Consider the following 18646-nt stretch of genomic DNA (forward strand, 5'->3'; position numbering starts at 1 on the left):
CTGAATAACATCGGGGATAGGCTACAACCCTGTCTTATTCCCTTCCCAACCACTGCTTCCCTTTCATGCCCCTCGACTCTTATAACTGCCATCTGGTTTCTGTACAAATTGTAAATAGCCTTTCGCTTCCTATATCTGACCCCTGCCACCTTCATAATTGTCAAAAGCTTTTTCTAAGTCTACAAATGCTAGAAACGTAGGTTTGGCTTTCCTTCCTCTATCTTCTATGATAAGTCGTAGGGTCAGTGTTGCCAAACATGTTCCAACATTTCTACGGAATCCGAACTGATCTTCCCCGAGGTCTACTTCTACCAGTTTTTCCATTTGTCAGTAACAAATTCGTGTTAGTACCTTGCAACTGTGACTTATTAAACTGATAGTTTGGTAATTTTCACATCTCTCAACGTCTGCTTTCTTAGAAGATAAAATTACAGAAATGATATACAAGTTGGTTACATCACTTACTGCAGGTTGGCAGTACTGTATGTGGAATTCAAAGATTGAGAACTGGTGAGGTAGCACAGCTCGTAAAGTGCAGTAAGCCTGGCCACCTGCAGATTACTTTTAGCATTGCATATTTTTCATATTTTATCGCAACTACTCAAGCTTTCAAATTATAAAGCAACAGATTCATTAATTCTTTCAAACTTTTGTCTTTTAGCCCAACTGCTTTTCTTACTATCCTAACAGCTGAGAAGAAGGCACTACTACCTGTCACAAATATTTTCAACGGAACAATTATGTTACTTGTTCAAGTGTTTGATTATTCATTGTCAGGCTGTAACAAGACATAGATAAATCACGGCTGCCCATTTAAATTTTGGCAGAACAGTGCATTACAACTAAAGTCCAACAAAGACCACTATCATGCCAGTAAATTACTACTATTTTCACAGATTCAATAGTAACAATAAAGACATTAGTAAGTTCAAACTACTGGCGATGCATTTTGAATAGAGGATTCAGTGCTTCATTGTAGTTTGGGTTCTGTACTTGTTTGTGGTTTCAAGGGCAATGGAAAGTTAGCATTCTTTCTTTTTTAGTATCTTTGTTCTGGTTGTAATCACCATATTTTAACACCACTATAAATGATATGACAGTACTCTTCTTTCTTCATTCATAATCAGACATTATATATATTCCTGTAACAAAATGCATACAGAAAAGATTTGTGTAGGGGTCTTGCCTTTAAATCATCATCTTATGCTCATTTACTTCAATCTGATTTAATGGGAAGATGTACTTAAGACTCTATAACGTCATATATAGTAAAGTTATCTTAATGTCAGGAATATATACACATTTACATTTCATTAAGTCTTATTTGACAGATATAACAGGAACAAAAAGAAAATGGGTGCAGAAGAATTTATTTAATTTGTGGAGAAACTTACTTTATTCTGTTAAGCTGGCTCCCAACACAAGTACTTGCAAGGATTATAACTCTCTTTTGCTTCAATCAAAGTCCTGATTTCCTTTCACAAAATTTTCCACTTGAAATGAAGGCCAAATTTACACAGCAGCTCTAAAGCACCACAATATTAATTCAGTTTCTAATGCTGACACAACACTCACCATTTATCACTTTCTGTGGCATATAAAGATTCCCAAAGTAAATTACTGATTAAATTTATTTTACTGACATTTTTATACAAAAATGCAAAAGCACTTCCAATAAAATACATCCTATTTCAAACTTGCAATCACAATATTTTAGAGATTAAGAAAAACAATGATTTGCTTAGTTTTGTACAAGAATGGATAGGATGATCATCAGAAGTGCAGATTTTGAAAACTATCCCACAATTTCTTGGTATTGAAATAGTGACATAGAATGACAAAAATATACAAATAATCATTTACTTTTTTCATTTTTGTATCTCTTTTGTGGTGCTGTTCTGAACACAGTATGAGAAGTCTGTAACATCACATGACAACAACAAGCATTTCAAGCAGAACTTTCACATAGTGTAATCACATTCACTTTAGACAAAGTTCTTAAATACAGTGAAACAATTTTATCAAAGCTTACAAGATTTTCTGAAGGCTTCCATACCATTTATTGTAAAATACATAAATCATCAAAAATTAAAAACATGCTGATATATCCAAAGTCAAGTTACACAAAAGAAGTCAATAAAATCTAGAAAAATCACTTAACAAAACAATACAGTATTATAATATTTTAAACAAATGACAAACTATAAAAGTCTACTTCACAGTGTAGATTGCCACTAAAAGTCAATGTCCTGCAAGTTTTTTACGGAGGAAATTATCACATTCACTCACATTTTTCACATACAATTGAGTTTGTTCAGATTTACAGTTTACATTTCAGAAGTGACAAGTTTTGTCATTTTTTGTTTTGTTTTCATATATAGATAATATCTGAATATATTACTTACACTAGTCATCTAGACGTCAAGTAATAAAACATTTGCGAATTTAGTGTACGTAGCAACAACCTTACGTCCTCTTTCCTTCTTTTTACATGACAGCAAGTTGTGAATCACACAAAGCTTGTGAAATAACTGTCAATGATACAAAGACCTAACATGATTAAGATTTTTGCATCAAAATATAAATTTAACAATGTAAACAGTACAGGGGTGCAGACATCTGTCACAGTACACTACCGATCAGATTAATACAAAACAGTATTGTACCTCTATGTTTTGTGCACCACTATATATAAGTCATATTCCAAGAATAAATGGTGCCAAAACAAAGTTTAAAATATTAAAAGCTTCTGAGGCAGTAAATTTCATTTACAAGACAATATTTTCTTCACGACAAAATTCAAGTTTTACATGTTTACTTTCTGTACACATACGTATTTCAAAAATAAAACAACTTGTAAAGCATGCTCACCATTATTTCAAATAATGCTGCATGAAGAAAGCAGTTAGCCCTGGCAGAGAAACTTCTGGAGCATACACACATGCACACTGATACACCACCAGTTTATGGACATGCAACATCTGCTCATTTAACAGATGTTCACTGTCAACAATTAAATGCTAGAAAGTATCGTGGCAGTAATGAATCCGCTTGGAGATGGTACACTTATTTTGCTGGCTTCACCTTGGCAGTGTCTAAAAGGCAACAAGAACAGGTTCCCATCAACAACGGTGAAGAAAAATTAGAAGTTATTAAATTATACTAAGAATTATACACCTATAAACAAATCATTTTTCTATTGTGAAAAACATGTCCATAATTTCTAATAAACTGCATTTACTCAAAACTGCCCTCCTCCTCAACATGCTACCAGAAATGATTTCAAATTCAAAGCGAATATTAGTCTCAACAATCATATTTATGTTACAACATTTAACACAAGATAGCTTCAGTGCCCAGGTGTCTGCTGTCAAGGTGGAGTGGACATGTGCTCAAGACACAAGCACAGACCTTAGTCTCTGTGCCACTAGAGTGGGAGTTGGGATGCTGCTAAGGCTGCAGAAGAGGTGCATCTAAATTGTGAGGTCACAGGTTGTTCAGTTGGCATGGAGTGCATTGCTGCTAAGGCTGCAGAAGAGGTGCATCTAAATTGTGAAGTCACAGGTTGTTCAGTTGGCATGGAGTGCATTGATCTTCTCAAAGACTGCCATGCTCTGAGGTCAAGGTGTGTTTCCAAGCCTTACTTACATTGGAATCCACTGCCTTTATTTGTCAATTGATACTTACAGATTCTTTTAAAACATAGTACCAGAATATGTTGGCCTGTTCCAACAATGTAGTTTGATTAACTTGCATTTCCCCACATTCGCACTGGATCGCACAGATTCTTGGCTTTCTTAGTTGTACATCATGTTTAACATACCTCAACAAAACTTTCATCTTGGACTATCAGGTGAAATACACACCTAATGTTACATTTCTGGAGTATTCTTCCAATTGGAGACTACAGGATCATGGGCCAGTGTGGGAAAAATGTACGCACGTCAGACTACCCAGACAGTACATGAAGATGCATTAAGCACAAGCACCACACAAACAAAGAACGACCAATAAAGTAAAAGATTGCAGAGTGCTCCATCTTCTAAAGACATGACATGACACACATTTGGTAAAACAAGCAACACATTCCGGGGTAGTATTTTAAAATGAACTGTAAAGATCCAGCTACGTGAGGAAATGGTAAAAACCGATGGCATTTTTCTGATATGTTCTACCTCCTCACCACGGATCAATTGGAATGAAAGTAAATCTAATCAACTAAATAAGGTTTCAGATCCAGCCTTCCACATGCTCAAAGCACCATGGAAGTTTGGGGAGGGGGGGGGGGGGGGGGGGGGGGAGGCAATGTGTGTGTGTGTGTGTGTGTGTGTGTGTGTGTGTGTGTGTGTGTGTGTGTGTGTGTGTGTGTGTGTGTGCGCGCCACAAGAACTAAATGACTGATATCACACCAGGTAGACACTCCTCCTCCACGTCTGCAATGTCCTCACTTCTATGGTGTAAGTACAGTGACTGAGGGTTGTGACTTGTATCCCAAACACACATACCACATCTACCTCACTACCAGAGCCTCACCCATGTACTGCAAAACCAAGTTTGATGACAGGAGGGAGGGGAGGTATGTAATACAGCGCCCAGCAGAAGACAGTCAGTCATCATGACTGCTCAAAGATGGCAACACGTCAGACTGCCAAAATATCATACCATTTGGACAATGTCATCAACTGAATGAACACCTGAGAACATTTTAATATCATCATATGCCAGGAAATAAAACAACAAAGTTTTTTTCCAACTGTCTCTCGTAGGAATAGGCCAGAAAATATGTATCACCTTTTGTTCGTTTGCTACAAAACTGTGATTTTGGTAAGCACCTGGCACTAAAAGTCGTCACTAAATTTTGATTTCAAACCTCATGCAACATTTAACTACAAGAAAGAAGATTAGGCTTCTATACCCTGTTGATGATGAGAACATTAGAAACACAGCAGAAGGGAATCTGTTGTGTCACTTCAGGGGAACCATTCGAACATTCACCTTAAGTGGTTTAGGGAGCTGTACTCATTAATGTCGCTCAAATGTCTTAACAACTTCCCTGATTGATTGCAAAGTTGTCTGAGGTCTCAAACACAACCAGCTATGATGCACACACTTTAACTTGGTTGATTTTAGAAACAGGTACAAAAAACAAAGAAAACAATTCTCGCCTGTTCTTTGTGCTCAGTAGAGTGTGTGTGCCAAAGCAGACGTGACAAACTTACCTAAAAAATGTTAAATTGTTTCATAAATTTGAAACTGAAATTCAATTATACAATTACTTGTACAATAATGATACTTCAATGATGAGACTTGCTGCTACTAATTGTTTAAGTGAAATAAAGGATTCAACAATGGCTAATACAATGCTTCTGTGCACCGTATTGTTTGGCAACTACTGTTGCAGTGATATAAAAAACACTGGTGTCCAAAATTAATGATTAGAACTAGGGAACCTACATGTTAAGAGCATGAAAGTACAGATACTACAGAACTCCATGATGTCCAATAACGAACAAGGGGAGAATGCAAAATGAACTGTACGTCAGTTTTCATATGTGGGTAATTATATAGCATGAGCAAAGCACGTTTCACATATTGAGAGATGCCTCCATGGTAATTCGCTGTCATTTCAACAAAGTCACAAGTAGCTGTCACACTGCAACATCATCATTTTGTCACTGCTGGATTTAAGTAGCTTTGAGTCTACTGTAATTTCTGTGAAATGTAAAAAAAAGTCAAGTGATTTTTCACTTAGGTTTTGGAAATGTAGTAATATACTTGTGGAAAATATTTCTAATTAAAATGATTGCTTCCTTTACAGTCCTTAAACACAAGACAGATGGTTTCGTCAACACTTACTTCAGGCAACTCTGCTTACCTTATTTACAAACCCAAAAACACATTTAAAAATAAATAAATAGATAAATAAACAACCAGACAGTACTCGCAAGCTTTCAGAACCATATAGTCTGTACCTCAGTTTAAGGGAAACCTGTGAAAATGAAAGTTACCAATTACAACTACATCTACTATCTTTGATCTTTTATGTATATTTCTACCAATTCCACAAAGCGTTGCATATCCCAAGACAAGTACGGGTCACCCACCTGTCTTGCTTGATTCAAGACAAGTACGGGTCACCCACCTGTCTTGCTCGATTTGAAGTTTATTTAAGAAATGGACACCTTTAAGTTAAGAATATTAACATTTTTATGGCAGTGAAATCTTAAAGAAGTGACACTGTCTTAGGTTTTTGTTTCCCCATGAAAAAAATCAGCTTTAAATAGAATGTAGACAAACATATTAGGAAACTTAGATCTTTGCTTGAGCTCTGAAAAGTGACAATAACATCAAATACATTAATGAGGAGCTGTTGAATACTTTTGTAGTTTCACTGCACACTCAAAGTATGTTGTTATTTATTGTGGATAACTGCTGTGATGGTGATTACTTATTCATGATGCTCAACACTGTAATTATTAGCACTCTTGCTACAATAATTACATGGAAAGATAAGTGCTATACAAATAATGGAACAATCCCTCACATAGTTGAGATGCTGACATGTCAAGAGTGCCGCCCCCCCCCCCCCCCCCACACACACACACACACACAGAGAGAGAGAGAGAGAGAGAGAGAGAGAGAGAGAGAGAGAGAGAGAGAGAGAGAGAGAGAGAAGGGGGAGGGGGGCAGTGAGGGAGGTGTCAATGTGCTATTTTTCATCATACCCCTGTGCTAGTTAGCTCTGAAGAAGGACACTGTCTAAAAACTAGCTAAATAATTTCAGTCTTGTTCATGTGCTCATCAACCACTCATTTTATACATAAAAAACAACAGCCCCACATATTTTGTGTGATGGAAGGAATGAGTGCCTCTAGCTCCAAACAGAATAAAAGTACAAAATTCACTACATCAAACTCACCTATCTGAGTTACTACCTATGCTTCAGCCATCTTCTTCTTTTCCTTCTTTTTCTTCAAGAAGGAAGGTGTCCTCAAACCTTTCTTCTTCTTCTTATCCTTTTTCGGTGATTCCTCTGTTGAAATATCTTTCGTTGGTGATCCCTGCAACATAACAGATAGCATAAGTAGTTCATTACAAAAGACAGGAACCTAAATTTCAAGACTTATATTGTAACCAGAACTAATTCTACCATAAAGAAATCAAGAATATCGATTGTTTGGTCCCACTCCTTCAGACTCTAAAAATATCAAAACAGAGAGGTATATCAAAATTCAGTAGAGTTGTAAAAGCAACAGTGGAACATTTCAACAAAATCTTCAGTCACCTATCACAAGCAAAAACATTTTGCCTTCCTATAAAAACATGTATTACAACACAAGTTCGATCTTTTATTTTGTTGTAAGTACACAATTTATCTGCACTGGTTGATACAATTTTTGAGTTAAATGGGCTCTCAGCAACCGCACTTAAATCTTCTCTACTTCATGTTACAAATGAAGGCTTCATACAGCAAAAGAAGATAAAGAAGTACACTGCTATAAGATGTAATAGGGCACAATTGCATTTTTATAATCTCACCAGAGCCTTTAGGTTCGTAGTACAGTATTTACAGACCGAGCTACCAAACCCAACAGGTACGCAAGGTTTTCAAAAAGTAAATTACACATGTTGTCTCATGCTAAGACTATCACGTAGCAAATGTTGGGAATTGTCAGAAGAGAGTACATGTTCCGGGTTTTCTGCAGAGACAGTTCTGCTGAAACACAGGAAACAGGTGTTTGACACTGTGCGACTGAAATGGCGGTGCAACTGGAAGTGTACTCCAAAGTCGAAGTATATGGGACAGTACAATTCTTGTGGGTGAAATGCCTAAATTATGCACAGATCCATAGAGGTATTCTGCCAGTATATAGACCAAATGCAATGCCATTCCCAAGCATAGTGAAATAGTGGCAACGACCACACAAATGTAGACTATACTCTTTGGAAAGCCCATGAAATTTCCATCTTGCTTCAAGCTGAAAGAATATCTCAATGGAAAGAGATTTTCCAGTGATTAGAACAATCACACAGTGAGTCTCAAACTGCTCCATGAACAAGTTGCAGATTTGTCTCATGAAGGAATAGAATGATTGGTAGAATGTTCTGACCACGGTTAATGAAAATAGTATCATGTATCTGTATAACTTTGAAGTGTAATGTACAGAATTCAATAAAAGTTACTTGGCCTGCCTTAACAAGTGTAAATTTCTTTTTGCCCCTCATACTACCAGTTAAACATGCTCATATAGTCATTTATTACTTTTTATAAAAGTAATGCAAGTTATGAGAATTAAGTTGGCAGGTGTTCAGTTACGAAGGAAGAAATGGTAGCAATAGTTTCCAAAATTGTAATGAATCTGCCACTTGGAAGATATAATGAGGTGCAGCTTTACTTCATCAGCTACAATGACAACTGCTGTAGGATCATGATACCCTGACCACAGAGACATTTACTGATGCCTTCAGGTAGTCCAGAGTCCCACAGCCTGTTCCTCCCAAAGTGTAGAGATCTGATAACACATTTATTTATGATATGGGTGGAATTAATAATGAAATCCATGAAAGAAAATAAAGCAGTTTACCTTAAGTGGTTAAAGAGGCACTCAAGCACTTGGTACAACATAGTAGTAGACGGCTGGTGAGAGACAACATCAAAAGAGGGAAACCTCTACATTACTTACTCAGTGAACATCCAGAACACAATGGAGAACTGAACAAACTCACACTGAGATGTACAAAATGCACTCCATGCCAAAATAAATCATGGGAAATGACAGTAAAATGTGGATTCTCTTTCCAACAACCATTTAAATTATAAAGAGCCACAACTATCTCAAAATTAGCATGTTCCTTACAAGAAGACAGGTGCATATCTGTGGAAAGGAGTAGGAAAAGCACTACTACTAATCACTGATATAAACAGATTATCCCCATGACAGGAAGGGTCTGATTCTGCAACTGTTGATCACCCAATGAAAAGCCACTCCTGTTGCTTAGTTAAAAATTTAACAAGTCCACAAAACTTGTTCCAATTTCTACAAATATATTAGGTCACTTACACTACATGAAAGTTATACTGCAGAGAAGGCGGTCAAATGCTACTTTTCTGCGGTGTAACTTTCAGATACACTTGGTAACAGCCTAATGTAAAGGCCAAAACCAGTCATGTAGGATTAATAAAGCTCTAACTATGCAACTAGAGTGGCTTTTTGTTAATAATGTCATTACATTAAAACATTTCACTTATTTTTATTATTACTAAAATCCTAGGCATCTGTGGCACACTAAATGTGAGTGTGATAAAGATTTTGGGGAGGGGATGAGGGTTATAGTAAAAAGACCCCCATAACCCCACATTCACACCTGCAAGAAGCAGACATAAATGTAATCTATGGAAAACTGACATTCCAAATGAATGTGTGTGTGTGTGTGTGGTGTGTGTGTGTGTGTGTGTGTGTGTGTGTGTGATGCAGATAACTGTGACTAAGGTATAAAATAACTATATACTAAACATAAAAAATAGTTGTAAATGACTATTGTTTCCCACAAGTAACCAACAAAATAAATACAAACAGCAATGTGACTTCAAACTTTCCTGATGGCAAACCCATGAAGAATATTTACAACATAGGCTACAGCAATGTTCGCTTATGCTGCAAAAGACTGACTAATGGTCAGATCTATTCTATACCAATAAAATGCTTCCAACTACAATGTAACAAATGATTTCCCCTTTAATTTTATAAAATCCAAAGTAAACTATTTCAACTAAGCAACATTAAATTGTAAGTGCTTGGAAATGCATACGAATGTATACACACTATAAGCTCCAAGTGAAAAATTCTCAGGGATCAGATAAATTCAAAACATTTGATTGGTCACAAACAATGACAAATGTTTGTCCACTTGACTTTGCACAGGAAGCACCTTCTGCGGTGTCGACTCAAATACAAAATGCTAACATAGTTGCATACTATTATTTCCTCCTGTCTTGTGGAAAAAGTTAGGATAACTTAGGAAAGAAAGTTTATAAAGAAAGGTAGGTGACGTTTTAACGTCTTGTTCACAAAGAAATCTTTAGACATGAAGCACCAGGTGATTAATAGCGATACTCTTTTGTTGCTTCTTGTCCTGTCTCTTACATTTCATATACCGTTAATTTTGTTGTCGGTATTACTTATTTCTAACGAAAGATGTTGATTTTTAATAATTTTTCTTGTAAACGTGTTAACTCTGCATGAAACTTGTAGCGTAAAATTCTCTCTGTTAGGGAAAAAAAAAAAATTCCAACACATGAGTTACCACGTGACAACAGACGTGACACACCCAGAACTTTGCTACGACTGACAAATCTTTTACTTTGTCTTGTAATACATGTTAATCTACTGCAGGATGTTCTGGTTACGCGCGAATGAACCCACTTTTAAGTCGGCCGATAGTGGAAATTAATTTAATTGAATTTTCATAAAACGGACGAGAACAGTTCGTGAACATGACCGATTCACGTCCAAGCCATATGATTTCACATCCGTTAAATTTCTGTAACTACCAAAATAAGGACACTGCTTCGACAAGTTTCTTAATTAACCTTGCATTCACATACCAGAATGTCGTTCGGGATAGCGCCTTCAGTACTGAAAGGCTTACCAAATAATTATTTGAAAGAATACAGGCTGCTTTGTTTCCACAAAACGTAATTCAGTCGGCCGACTATAACACCACATGCGCGACCAAATATGCTAAACTGTCACACCACCGCATATACTCTTGCTTGCGATTTTACTAACACATGATTTTTTCGATCATCCAACTAGTAAAATAATCGTTCATATGCGCCTAGCCTAATACGGAGATTTTAGAATTTCCTCATAGACATACAAATACTAGGTTAACACAATAAAGAAATTGTGGTTCATTTTTTATGCTGTATCAATTTTAACTACGTGCTAGAAGTTTCAATTCAAATTCTGCTATCGCGAGTCTTACATCACAGAACATGTCATACCATGGGGACATGCACAGCGAAAACACTTATAATAGCCCTTGCATATTAAGCATTGCAAAATTCATAGTTTCTGCAGCAAAAAAAAAAAAAAAACAAGTTCTACGGTATTTTGATACTTACTTCAGTACGCTTCAACAAATATATTATTTTTACGCTTTAATGAAGAATTATGCGCACTGCAAAATTGCATGTGCTTCTGATTTTCCATTAAACAATGCGGCGAATTACGAACGTGACGCAACAATAGTCTTTACGACTTTGCCGTATCTTTGCAGTGCTACCAATCTACGTGGCCCCTGTATAATCAACGTTATTCCTCAGTACTTCTGGATTTGCATTAATTTTTAGCATGTTTTTATTTCCGGTAAAACCGAGCACATCCGAACTTTTAGAAATTTCTTGCACTACCTAATAATTATTTTGCCATTTGTGAGCAGTACGGGTAATATCCTTGCCAGTCACTTATTTCTAGACTTTTTGTTAACCTATTAAAATGACTTCATAGAAAAATTAACAATCATTCTTGTGGGTTGCTACAAACAGGTCGCCGGCAGACACAGCGGAGTTTCACACAATCCACCACGTTTGCTTGTGTATCTCTGGACGGTGTACGAACAAAATTTGAACAACTGATTGCGTGCACACCAGCGTCATCCCGATCAAGAGGTATAAAATAAAAAGATGCATTATATGCTGTACTACAAATACAATACGTCCACCAGTGACCTTGTGGCAGTCAACACGGCAAATTTCACGAATTTTTGACGCTGTTTTTCATACCGCTTCTGTATGTCCTGCATGCATCACAGCAGAGCAGTTACCAGAGCAGCAGCATCTTTACGCTCACTTTTCGAAGCAGACTAAATGCTGCATAATATTATGGGCCATTCTTTGTGAGTCGTGTGGCGCGAACATCAATAATGTTGCACAGCTTTATTGTGCAATAATATTAACGGTTTGCAGTCACAGGCGCCATTTTAGTTTCCCACAATTGCTTCTCTCATTCTTAGTTCTGCCACATTTGCGTTTAGAATCATTGCAAATCTTGGCCAAGGAAATCAGTAAGTTGATATTTTCATACAATAACCTGTGGAATAACGTTCTGGGGTAACTCATCTTTTCTTCATAAACTTACTGGAAGAATTATATGTTTTTTGTGCTTACCCAGGATCGCTGTCTGTATAAGAAGTTAGGTATTTAGACAAATTCAATGTATATGTGTCTTCATGAAGTTTGTTGTAACTAATCCACTGCAGTTCAAAACAAGCAATGATGTACATAATTACAATACCAGAGTGGAAAATGACATTCATCACTTCACATCACGGTTGTCTTTAGTGCAAAATGGGGAACACAATGGCAATTTAAATTTCTGATAACTTACTCAGACAATTTGATAACTTACCCAGTTACAATTTAAATTTTTGACAACTTACCCAGTTACATAAAATGTCTGACAGCAACATGAAATTTGAAAACAAACTGAAAAAGTTTCTCCTTGACAACACCTATTCTGTAGAAGAATTCTACTAAAAAACTTATTAATGTTCAACATGTAACCATATTTAGGACCTACAAATTAGTGTAAATGTTCCATGGAACATGAAAACAACTGAACTAATCTGTGGAAAGTGCATAGTTTTCACAGAAAACGTATAGGTACCATTAATCTGCACACTATTTAGAAGGTGTTTTCGTTGACAGATTCTAGTTGTACTATATCTGATTTATGAACATATATAAGCAATGTTTGTTTTTCTTATATCTAAAATTATTTGATTCCAACGACAACTTGCCAATCATTTTCTTCACCTTTGTTGCAAAAGTAATTGTTCTCTACTGTTTACGTGAAAAAATTATTTTATATATACGCAGTAACAATAACCATGCAAACAGCAACTAGCATGGCCAATGTTAAGGTGGTTAAACACTCAATTGCAAACTAGTATGTTCAAGCACACTAATCCTTTTCGTCTCCACACAGTGTAAGCAGACCTGAGCAAACATCAATTGATTATCACAGTGTATTGCACTCCCATTACTTTTAGTTATGAGAGGAAATTATGGTATAAAGACAATTTATGAAAAATATTGTGAAAAAACAGGATATGCTGGAGATACAATTCCCACCTGTGTAGTTCTGAGAAACTTCTCCCACAAGGGAGTATTATAATGGTAGGCATAGTGAAGCAGCAGTTGAAGTTCATTTGTGTTGCAGTGCACAGCATATTTGGCAACTAGATGGTCAAGTTTGTGGTTGGCTACAGTTGGGCGTCACCATTCATGCAAGTACACAGTTAGTTACCTGTCATGCACGCAAAGATCACTACGCAGTAATTGCAGCATAGCTGGAATATAACATGGCTGCTTTCACAATGTGGCCCTGTCTTTTATGGTCTAAGAAATGCCTGTGACTGACTGCAGTATAATGTGCTGGCTGGTTGGGTGGGTTTATGACACACGTCTTGCACCGAAGTCATCAACAAGGGAATGGCCCACAGGATCATTGAGGGGTGGGCAGCATAACACTACTTTGGGTCATGCAAGTAGGATTTTGGGCAGGATATACCTCATCTCAGCATGACAAGAGATAGTCGCAGCCGTGATGAAGGGTGTGGTTGAGATGACCAGAAATGTGACAGTCAGTGACTGATCAATGGGTTTCCTGCTATCAGAGGAGGAGATGGCACAGGTGATTTGTTCATGGATGAACTGGATAGGATTATTGTCTGTCAATAAACACTCTGGTAAGGTCGTCAGTGTATTTCAACATCTACTGCCTTCGTGCAGATCCGGTGTCCGCAAGCGGAGCTGTGTGGAAGAGACTTTTGGTATGGAATGGGAGACAGCTGTCAAAGTGGAGGTACTGTTGGTGATTGGTGTGCTTGATATAAACAGACATAATTATGGATCCATCTGAGAGGCGGATATCAGAATCTAGGAAGGTGGCTCATTGAGCTGGGAAGGACCAGGTGAAGCACATTCGGAAGCAGGTTTTGAGTGAGAGGCCAGACAAACATGTGGTTCCTGAAGAATGGCAGCAATCCTTTCAGTAACTGCAGGGGCAAGATTAATTGATCTAGACTTGTACCATATCAACCAAAACAACCTTGCTGTGCTGGTACTGCAAACGGCTGAAGGCATGGGGAAACTACAGTCTAATTTTTCCTGAGGGCATGCATCTCTATTGTATGGTTAAACAGATGATGGCAACCTATTGAGTAAAACATTATGGAGGTAAAATAGTCCCCCATTTGGACCTTGGGGCAGGGACTACTCAGGAGGAAGTCATTATTCGGAGAAACAAAACAAACATTCTACAGATCTGAGTTTGGAATGTTAGAGTGCTTGCTCACGCAGGTACATTAGAAAATTTAAAAAGGAAAATGGATAGCTTGAAATAAGATATAGTGGGAATTAGTGAAGTCTGGTGGTAGGAGGAACAGGACTTCTGGTCAGGTGAATACAGGGTTATAAATACAAAATCAAATAGGGATAATGCAAGGATAGGTTTAATAATGAATAACAAAATAGAATGCAGATACACTACTATGAACAACATAGTGAACACGTTATCATAGCCAAGGCAGACACTAAGCACAACTCCCTACAGTACTACAACTTTATACAACAACTAGCTCTACAGATGAAGAAGAGATCGAAGAAATGTGTGATGAATAAAAGAAATTAGTCAGATAGTTAAAGGAAATGACAATTTAACTGTGATGAGGGGCTGGAATTCAATAGTAGGGAAAGGAAGAGGAGGAAATACGTGAATATGTACTCCCGAAGGAAAGGAATGAAAGAGGAAGCCGCTTGCTACAATTTTGGACAGAGTATAATTTTATTATCACTGATACTTGGTATAAAAATCATGAAAGAAGGTGGTACACGTGGAAGACACCTGTAGACCAGAAGATTTCAGACTGATTGTATAATGGTAAGACAGAGATTTTAGAAGCACATTTTAAATTGCATGACATTTCCATGGGCAGATGTGGACTCTGACCACAATTTATTGGTATGAACTGAGGTTACAACTGAAGAAATCACAAAAAGGTAGGAAATAATGAAGATGAGACGTGTTTTAAGTTCAAATGACGTGAGGCTTTTGACAGTTTCAGAGGGAGCATTAGGCAACAACTGACGAAAAGGGGAAAGGAATTCAGTAAAAGAGAAATGGGTAGCTTTGAGAGATGAAATACCGAATGCAGCAGAAGATGAAAGAGGTAAAAAAAACATGGCCTGGTAGAAATCTCTGCATAACACAGGAGATACTGAACTGAACTGATGAAAGTAAAAATATAAAAATGAAGCAGGTGAAAGGCAATACAAACGTCTAAAAATGAGATTGATAGGAAGTACAAAATGACTAAGCAGGAATGACAACAAATGTAAACTTATTTCACTAGGATAAAGGCAGATACTGCTTACAGGAAAATTAGAAGAGGCGTTTGGAGAAAAGAGAAGCAACTGTATGAATATCAAGAGGTCAGATGTAAAACCATTTCTAAACAAAGAAGACAAAGGTGAAAGGCGGAAGGAGTATGTAGAGGGGATCTATACTTCAGGGCAGTATTATAGAAACAGAAGAAAACACAAATGAAGATGAGATGGGAGATACAATATTGCAAGACAAATTTGATAGAGCACTGAAAGATATAAGTCGAAACAAGGCCTCTGGAGTAGATTCCATTCCAGTACAAGTACAGGCCTGTGGGGTTTGTTTAAAAGTCGAAACAAGGCCTCTGGAGTAGATTCCATTCCAGTACAAGTACAGGCCTGTGGGGTTTGTTTTGGGGAATAGATAAAAGGTAAGAGTGCAAACTTGACTAGAAGAAGGGATTGATTGGTAGGGCATATTCTGAGGCATCAAGGGATCACCAATTTAGTACTGGAGGGCAGAGTGGAGGGTAAAAATCATAGAGGGAGACCAAGAGATGAATACACTAAGCAGATTCAGAAGGATGTAGGCTGCAGTAGGCACTGGGAGATGAAGAAGCTTGCACAGGATAAAGTAGCATGGAGAGCTGCATCAAACCAGTCTCAGGACTGAAGACCACAACAACAACAACAAGAGTGAAGGGGTTTCCGATACGAGGAGGGAGATAGATTCAGGTGCCATGTTTATAGATTTTTCCCAAATCTTTATTTTGCTCTCCTATAAAATTTACTTCTGGCTTGGGCTTGAATCATTCTGACCTCTTGAATATGAAAAGACAACAGTATTTGCTCATGAGTCAATGTATTGGGATTCCATTATAAGGAGATGGCCAAGATTAGAATAAACAGCATCAGTTTTGATAAGAGAGCAGGGATACACATTTAGTAGTGCATGGAATGAAAGCAAAGATGAATGCTTAGCACTTGTAGTGAGGCAGGAGCGGCAATTTCAAGTGTGGCACAAGCCCCTCACACCACATTATGTCACTGCTCCAGTGGCAAACTGGAGCTGCACAACTCACCTTACGTGCGTCATTTCGGTTGTCTCTGACTGGTGGCAGATGTTATACTCACACCCTTGTAAGTGGAAATCCCTGCCAGCCCCAACAGTCAGTGGTTTTTTACCCCTGATGACAATGGATGAGAAAGCCACCGAAAGCTTAAGTTTTTTATTCTAAATATCTCGTCTTGTAAACCGAGAAGCTATCATTGGAAATACATACATTTAAATAAATTGTAGTTAAAAATCACTAAATAAGGAATGGCATGTAACTTTCCTTCATTTTTATATATTAGAACATTGGCAAGCATGCTTTCTGTACTTCTTTATTGAGAACAATAAGGAAGCCACTGACAATCGACAATTTAATGCGCCGCACCGCTGACCTGCACACCAGACAGTTGCACACAGGCAAGCCAGTTGTGCAAGTGTATATTTCACTCCAGTTGTCCAAGACGCAATCATAACATCTTGATATTGCAGTACACTGACTTAGGTAAGTTTGTATCATTTATATTCGTTAAAATCAGCAACTTATCGTCAACAGCAGGTCAGCCAACTTATCATCAACAGCATGTGTCCAGGAAAATAATCTGATTTGACCCTAATGCCCAGGGTTTTCAAAGTCTTTGTCCACAACCAGGAATCTGAGTGATGGCTGGCCATTCTTATGGAATGATAAATCATCCTTCCAGTTCCCCTGTCACTGTGTGTGCGCATCTTCATAAACCAGTTGACAATTTAGTTAAATACTGCACGCCAGAGTATTGTATTAACTATCTAGACACTGATCAACATGACATGATTGTAATTGATTAGCTACTGATGTTTAGCAAGATAATCATGGCTTGCGTGTGATAGTTTGCGATGACAATGACTTGGGAATGAGTACATCCAGAGGTTCCATACGTGCCGGTTTTCAGACAAATCACAGGAAAGGCAACAACTCGTTGCCAGCACCTCGTATCACTGGAGGAATGGTGGGACACCCACTGTGCGGGAAATTAACCTATTCTGATGGAGGGCAGACATGTAACACTCACTGCAGGACTGTGTTCTGTAGCACTTTGAGCTTGTGTATCTTCTGTGACGCAGCATAGAGCCACTCGGAACACAATTATTCCAAATTGGGGGTTATACCACTTGAAACATCTACTACACAGCGTAGTTACAGGTAGCATTAATATTCAGACACTGAGGTTTTTAGTTTGTAGCATCACAACTTTAGTAACAAAACAAACAAACAAATCAAGTACTGTATTAAGTTGTATGTCTTGTAAATATCAGCATAAACTTTATTAACATAAAATATAAAAGTTCTTTAATAATATAATTTAAATAAAACTTGGTCCTGTTACCACATTAATTTAATATTTAGACAGCTTTCAGAATTAATTATTTCAAAATAATTTTTTGTGGTACATAAATGTTTCAATATCATGTCTGATAGCCATTCTGTTGCATCACTTCTTTCAATTGCTGCAGCATACTGCTAATGATCTTTTTTAAATAGTTAGTACACTGATCATCTGATTCTTCTTTTAATCGATGCTTCACAGTTCTTTGGGACATTTGGGTGTTTTTGTAATATGTCACTCTCGTTCTCTCCAAACATTCTCAGTATGCTCCACATCTGGTGATTGAGGTAGCGGTTGTGACACCTTCAGGCAACTGTACAACAAATATTCCTGCACATGTGAGACTTAATGTTACGGATCAATATTTCGGTGAAACTTGAATGTGTTTGATATCCCCATTTTTTCAGCACTTGTGTGAAACGTTTTTTAATATATTCAGATAGACTTGTCCATAATACTGTCAACGAACACTAATTTGCCAAATGTGGATATACGGCTTTACACAAGAACACTGCCTTCTCCATGCTTTACAGTCTACTTAACAGTTGTGAGTTTAAATTCCTCGCTCTTCTTCCACCACATTATCCTCTGTCCATCCAACCCAAAAATGTTAAATTTATCATACTTTCGTCAGTAATAATGACGTCATTCCGCCATCATTTTTCCTTCGTAAGAAACTCGTTAGCAAAGTCCAGTCACTTAATTCGATTCTGTGTGTGATAGGTTGCAATGACAATGACTTGGGAATGAGTACACCTTCTTTCCAGTCTTGTTTAGGCTTGCTAATTTTGGTGCACTGAGTGTAGGATCCTTATTTATTATTCTTATTCAGTTCCT

The 18646-nt window shown here is 37.4% G+C and overlaps 1 protein-coding gene across 9 annotated transcripts in view; it reads right to left on the reverse strand.

The window, feature by feature from the left end:
* Nucleotides 1–1377: 1377 nt before the first annotated feature.
* The window catches only part of LOC124782755 (protein hu-li tai shao), a 421012-nt gene continuing 403743 nt past the window's right edge, over nt 1378–18646 (reverse strand). For all 9 annotated transcript variants that reach the window (XM_047253968.1, XM_047253970.1, XM_047253971.1 and 6 more), the window contains 2 exons: nt 6920–7061; nt 1378–3095 (listed from right to left, as the gene is read on the reverse strand). In XM_047253968.1, the coding sequence (XP_047109924.1) occupies nt 6936–7061 (126 nt within the window). In that variant the 3' untranslated portion in view covers nt 1378–3095; nt 6920–6935. The remainder of the gene's footprint in view (nt 3096–6919; nt 7062–18646) is intronic.

Source organism: Schistocerca piceifrons, chromosome 1, assembly GCF_021461385.2.
Source record: "Schistocerca piceifrons isolate TAMUIC-IGC-003096 chromosome 1, iqSchPice1.1, whole genome shotgun sequence".
Taxonomy (NCBI): Eukaryota; Metazoa; Arthropoda; class Insecta; order Orthoptera; family Acrididae; genus Schistocerca; species Schistocerca piceifrons.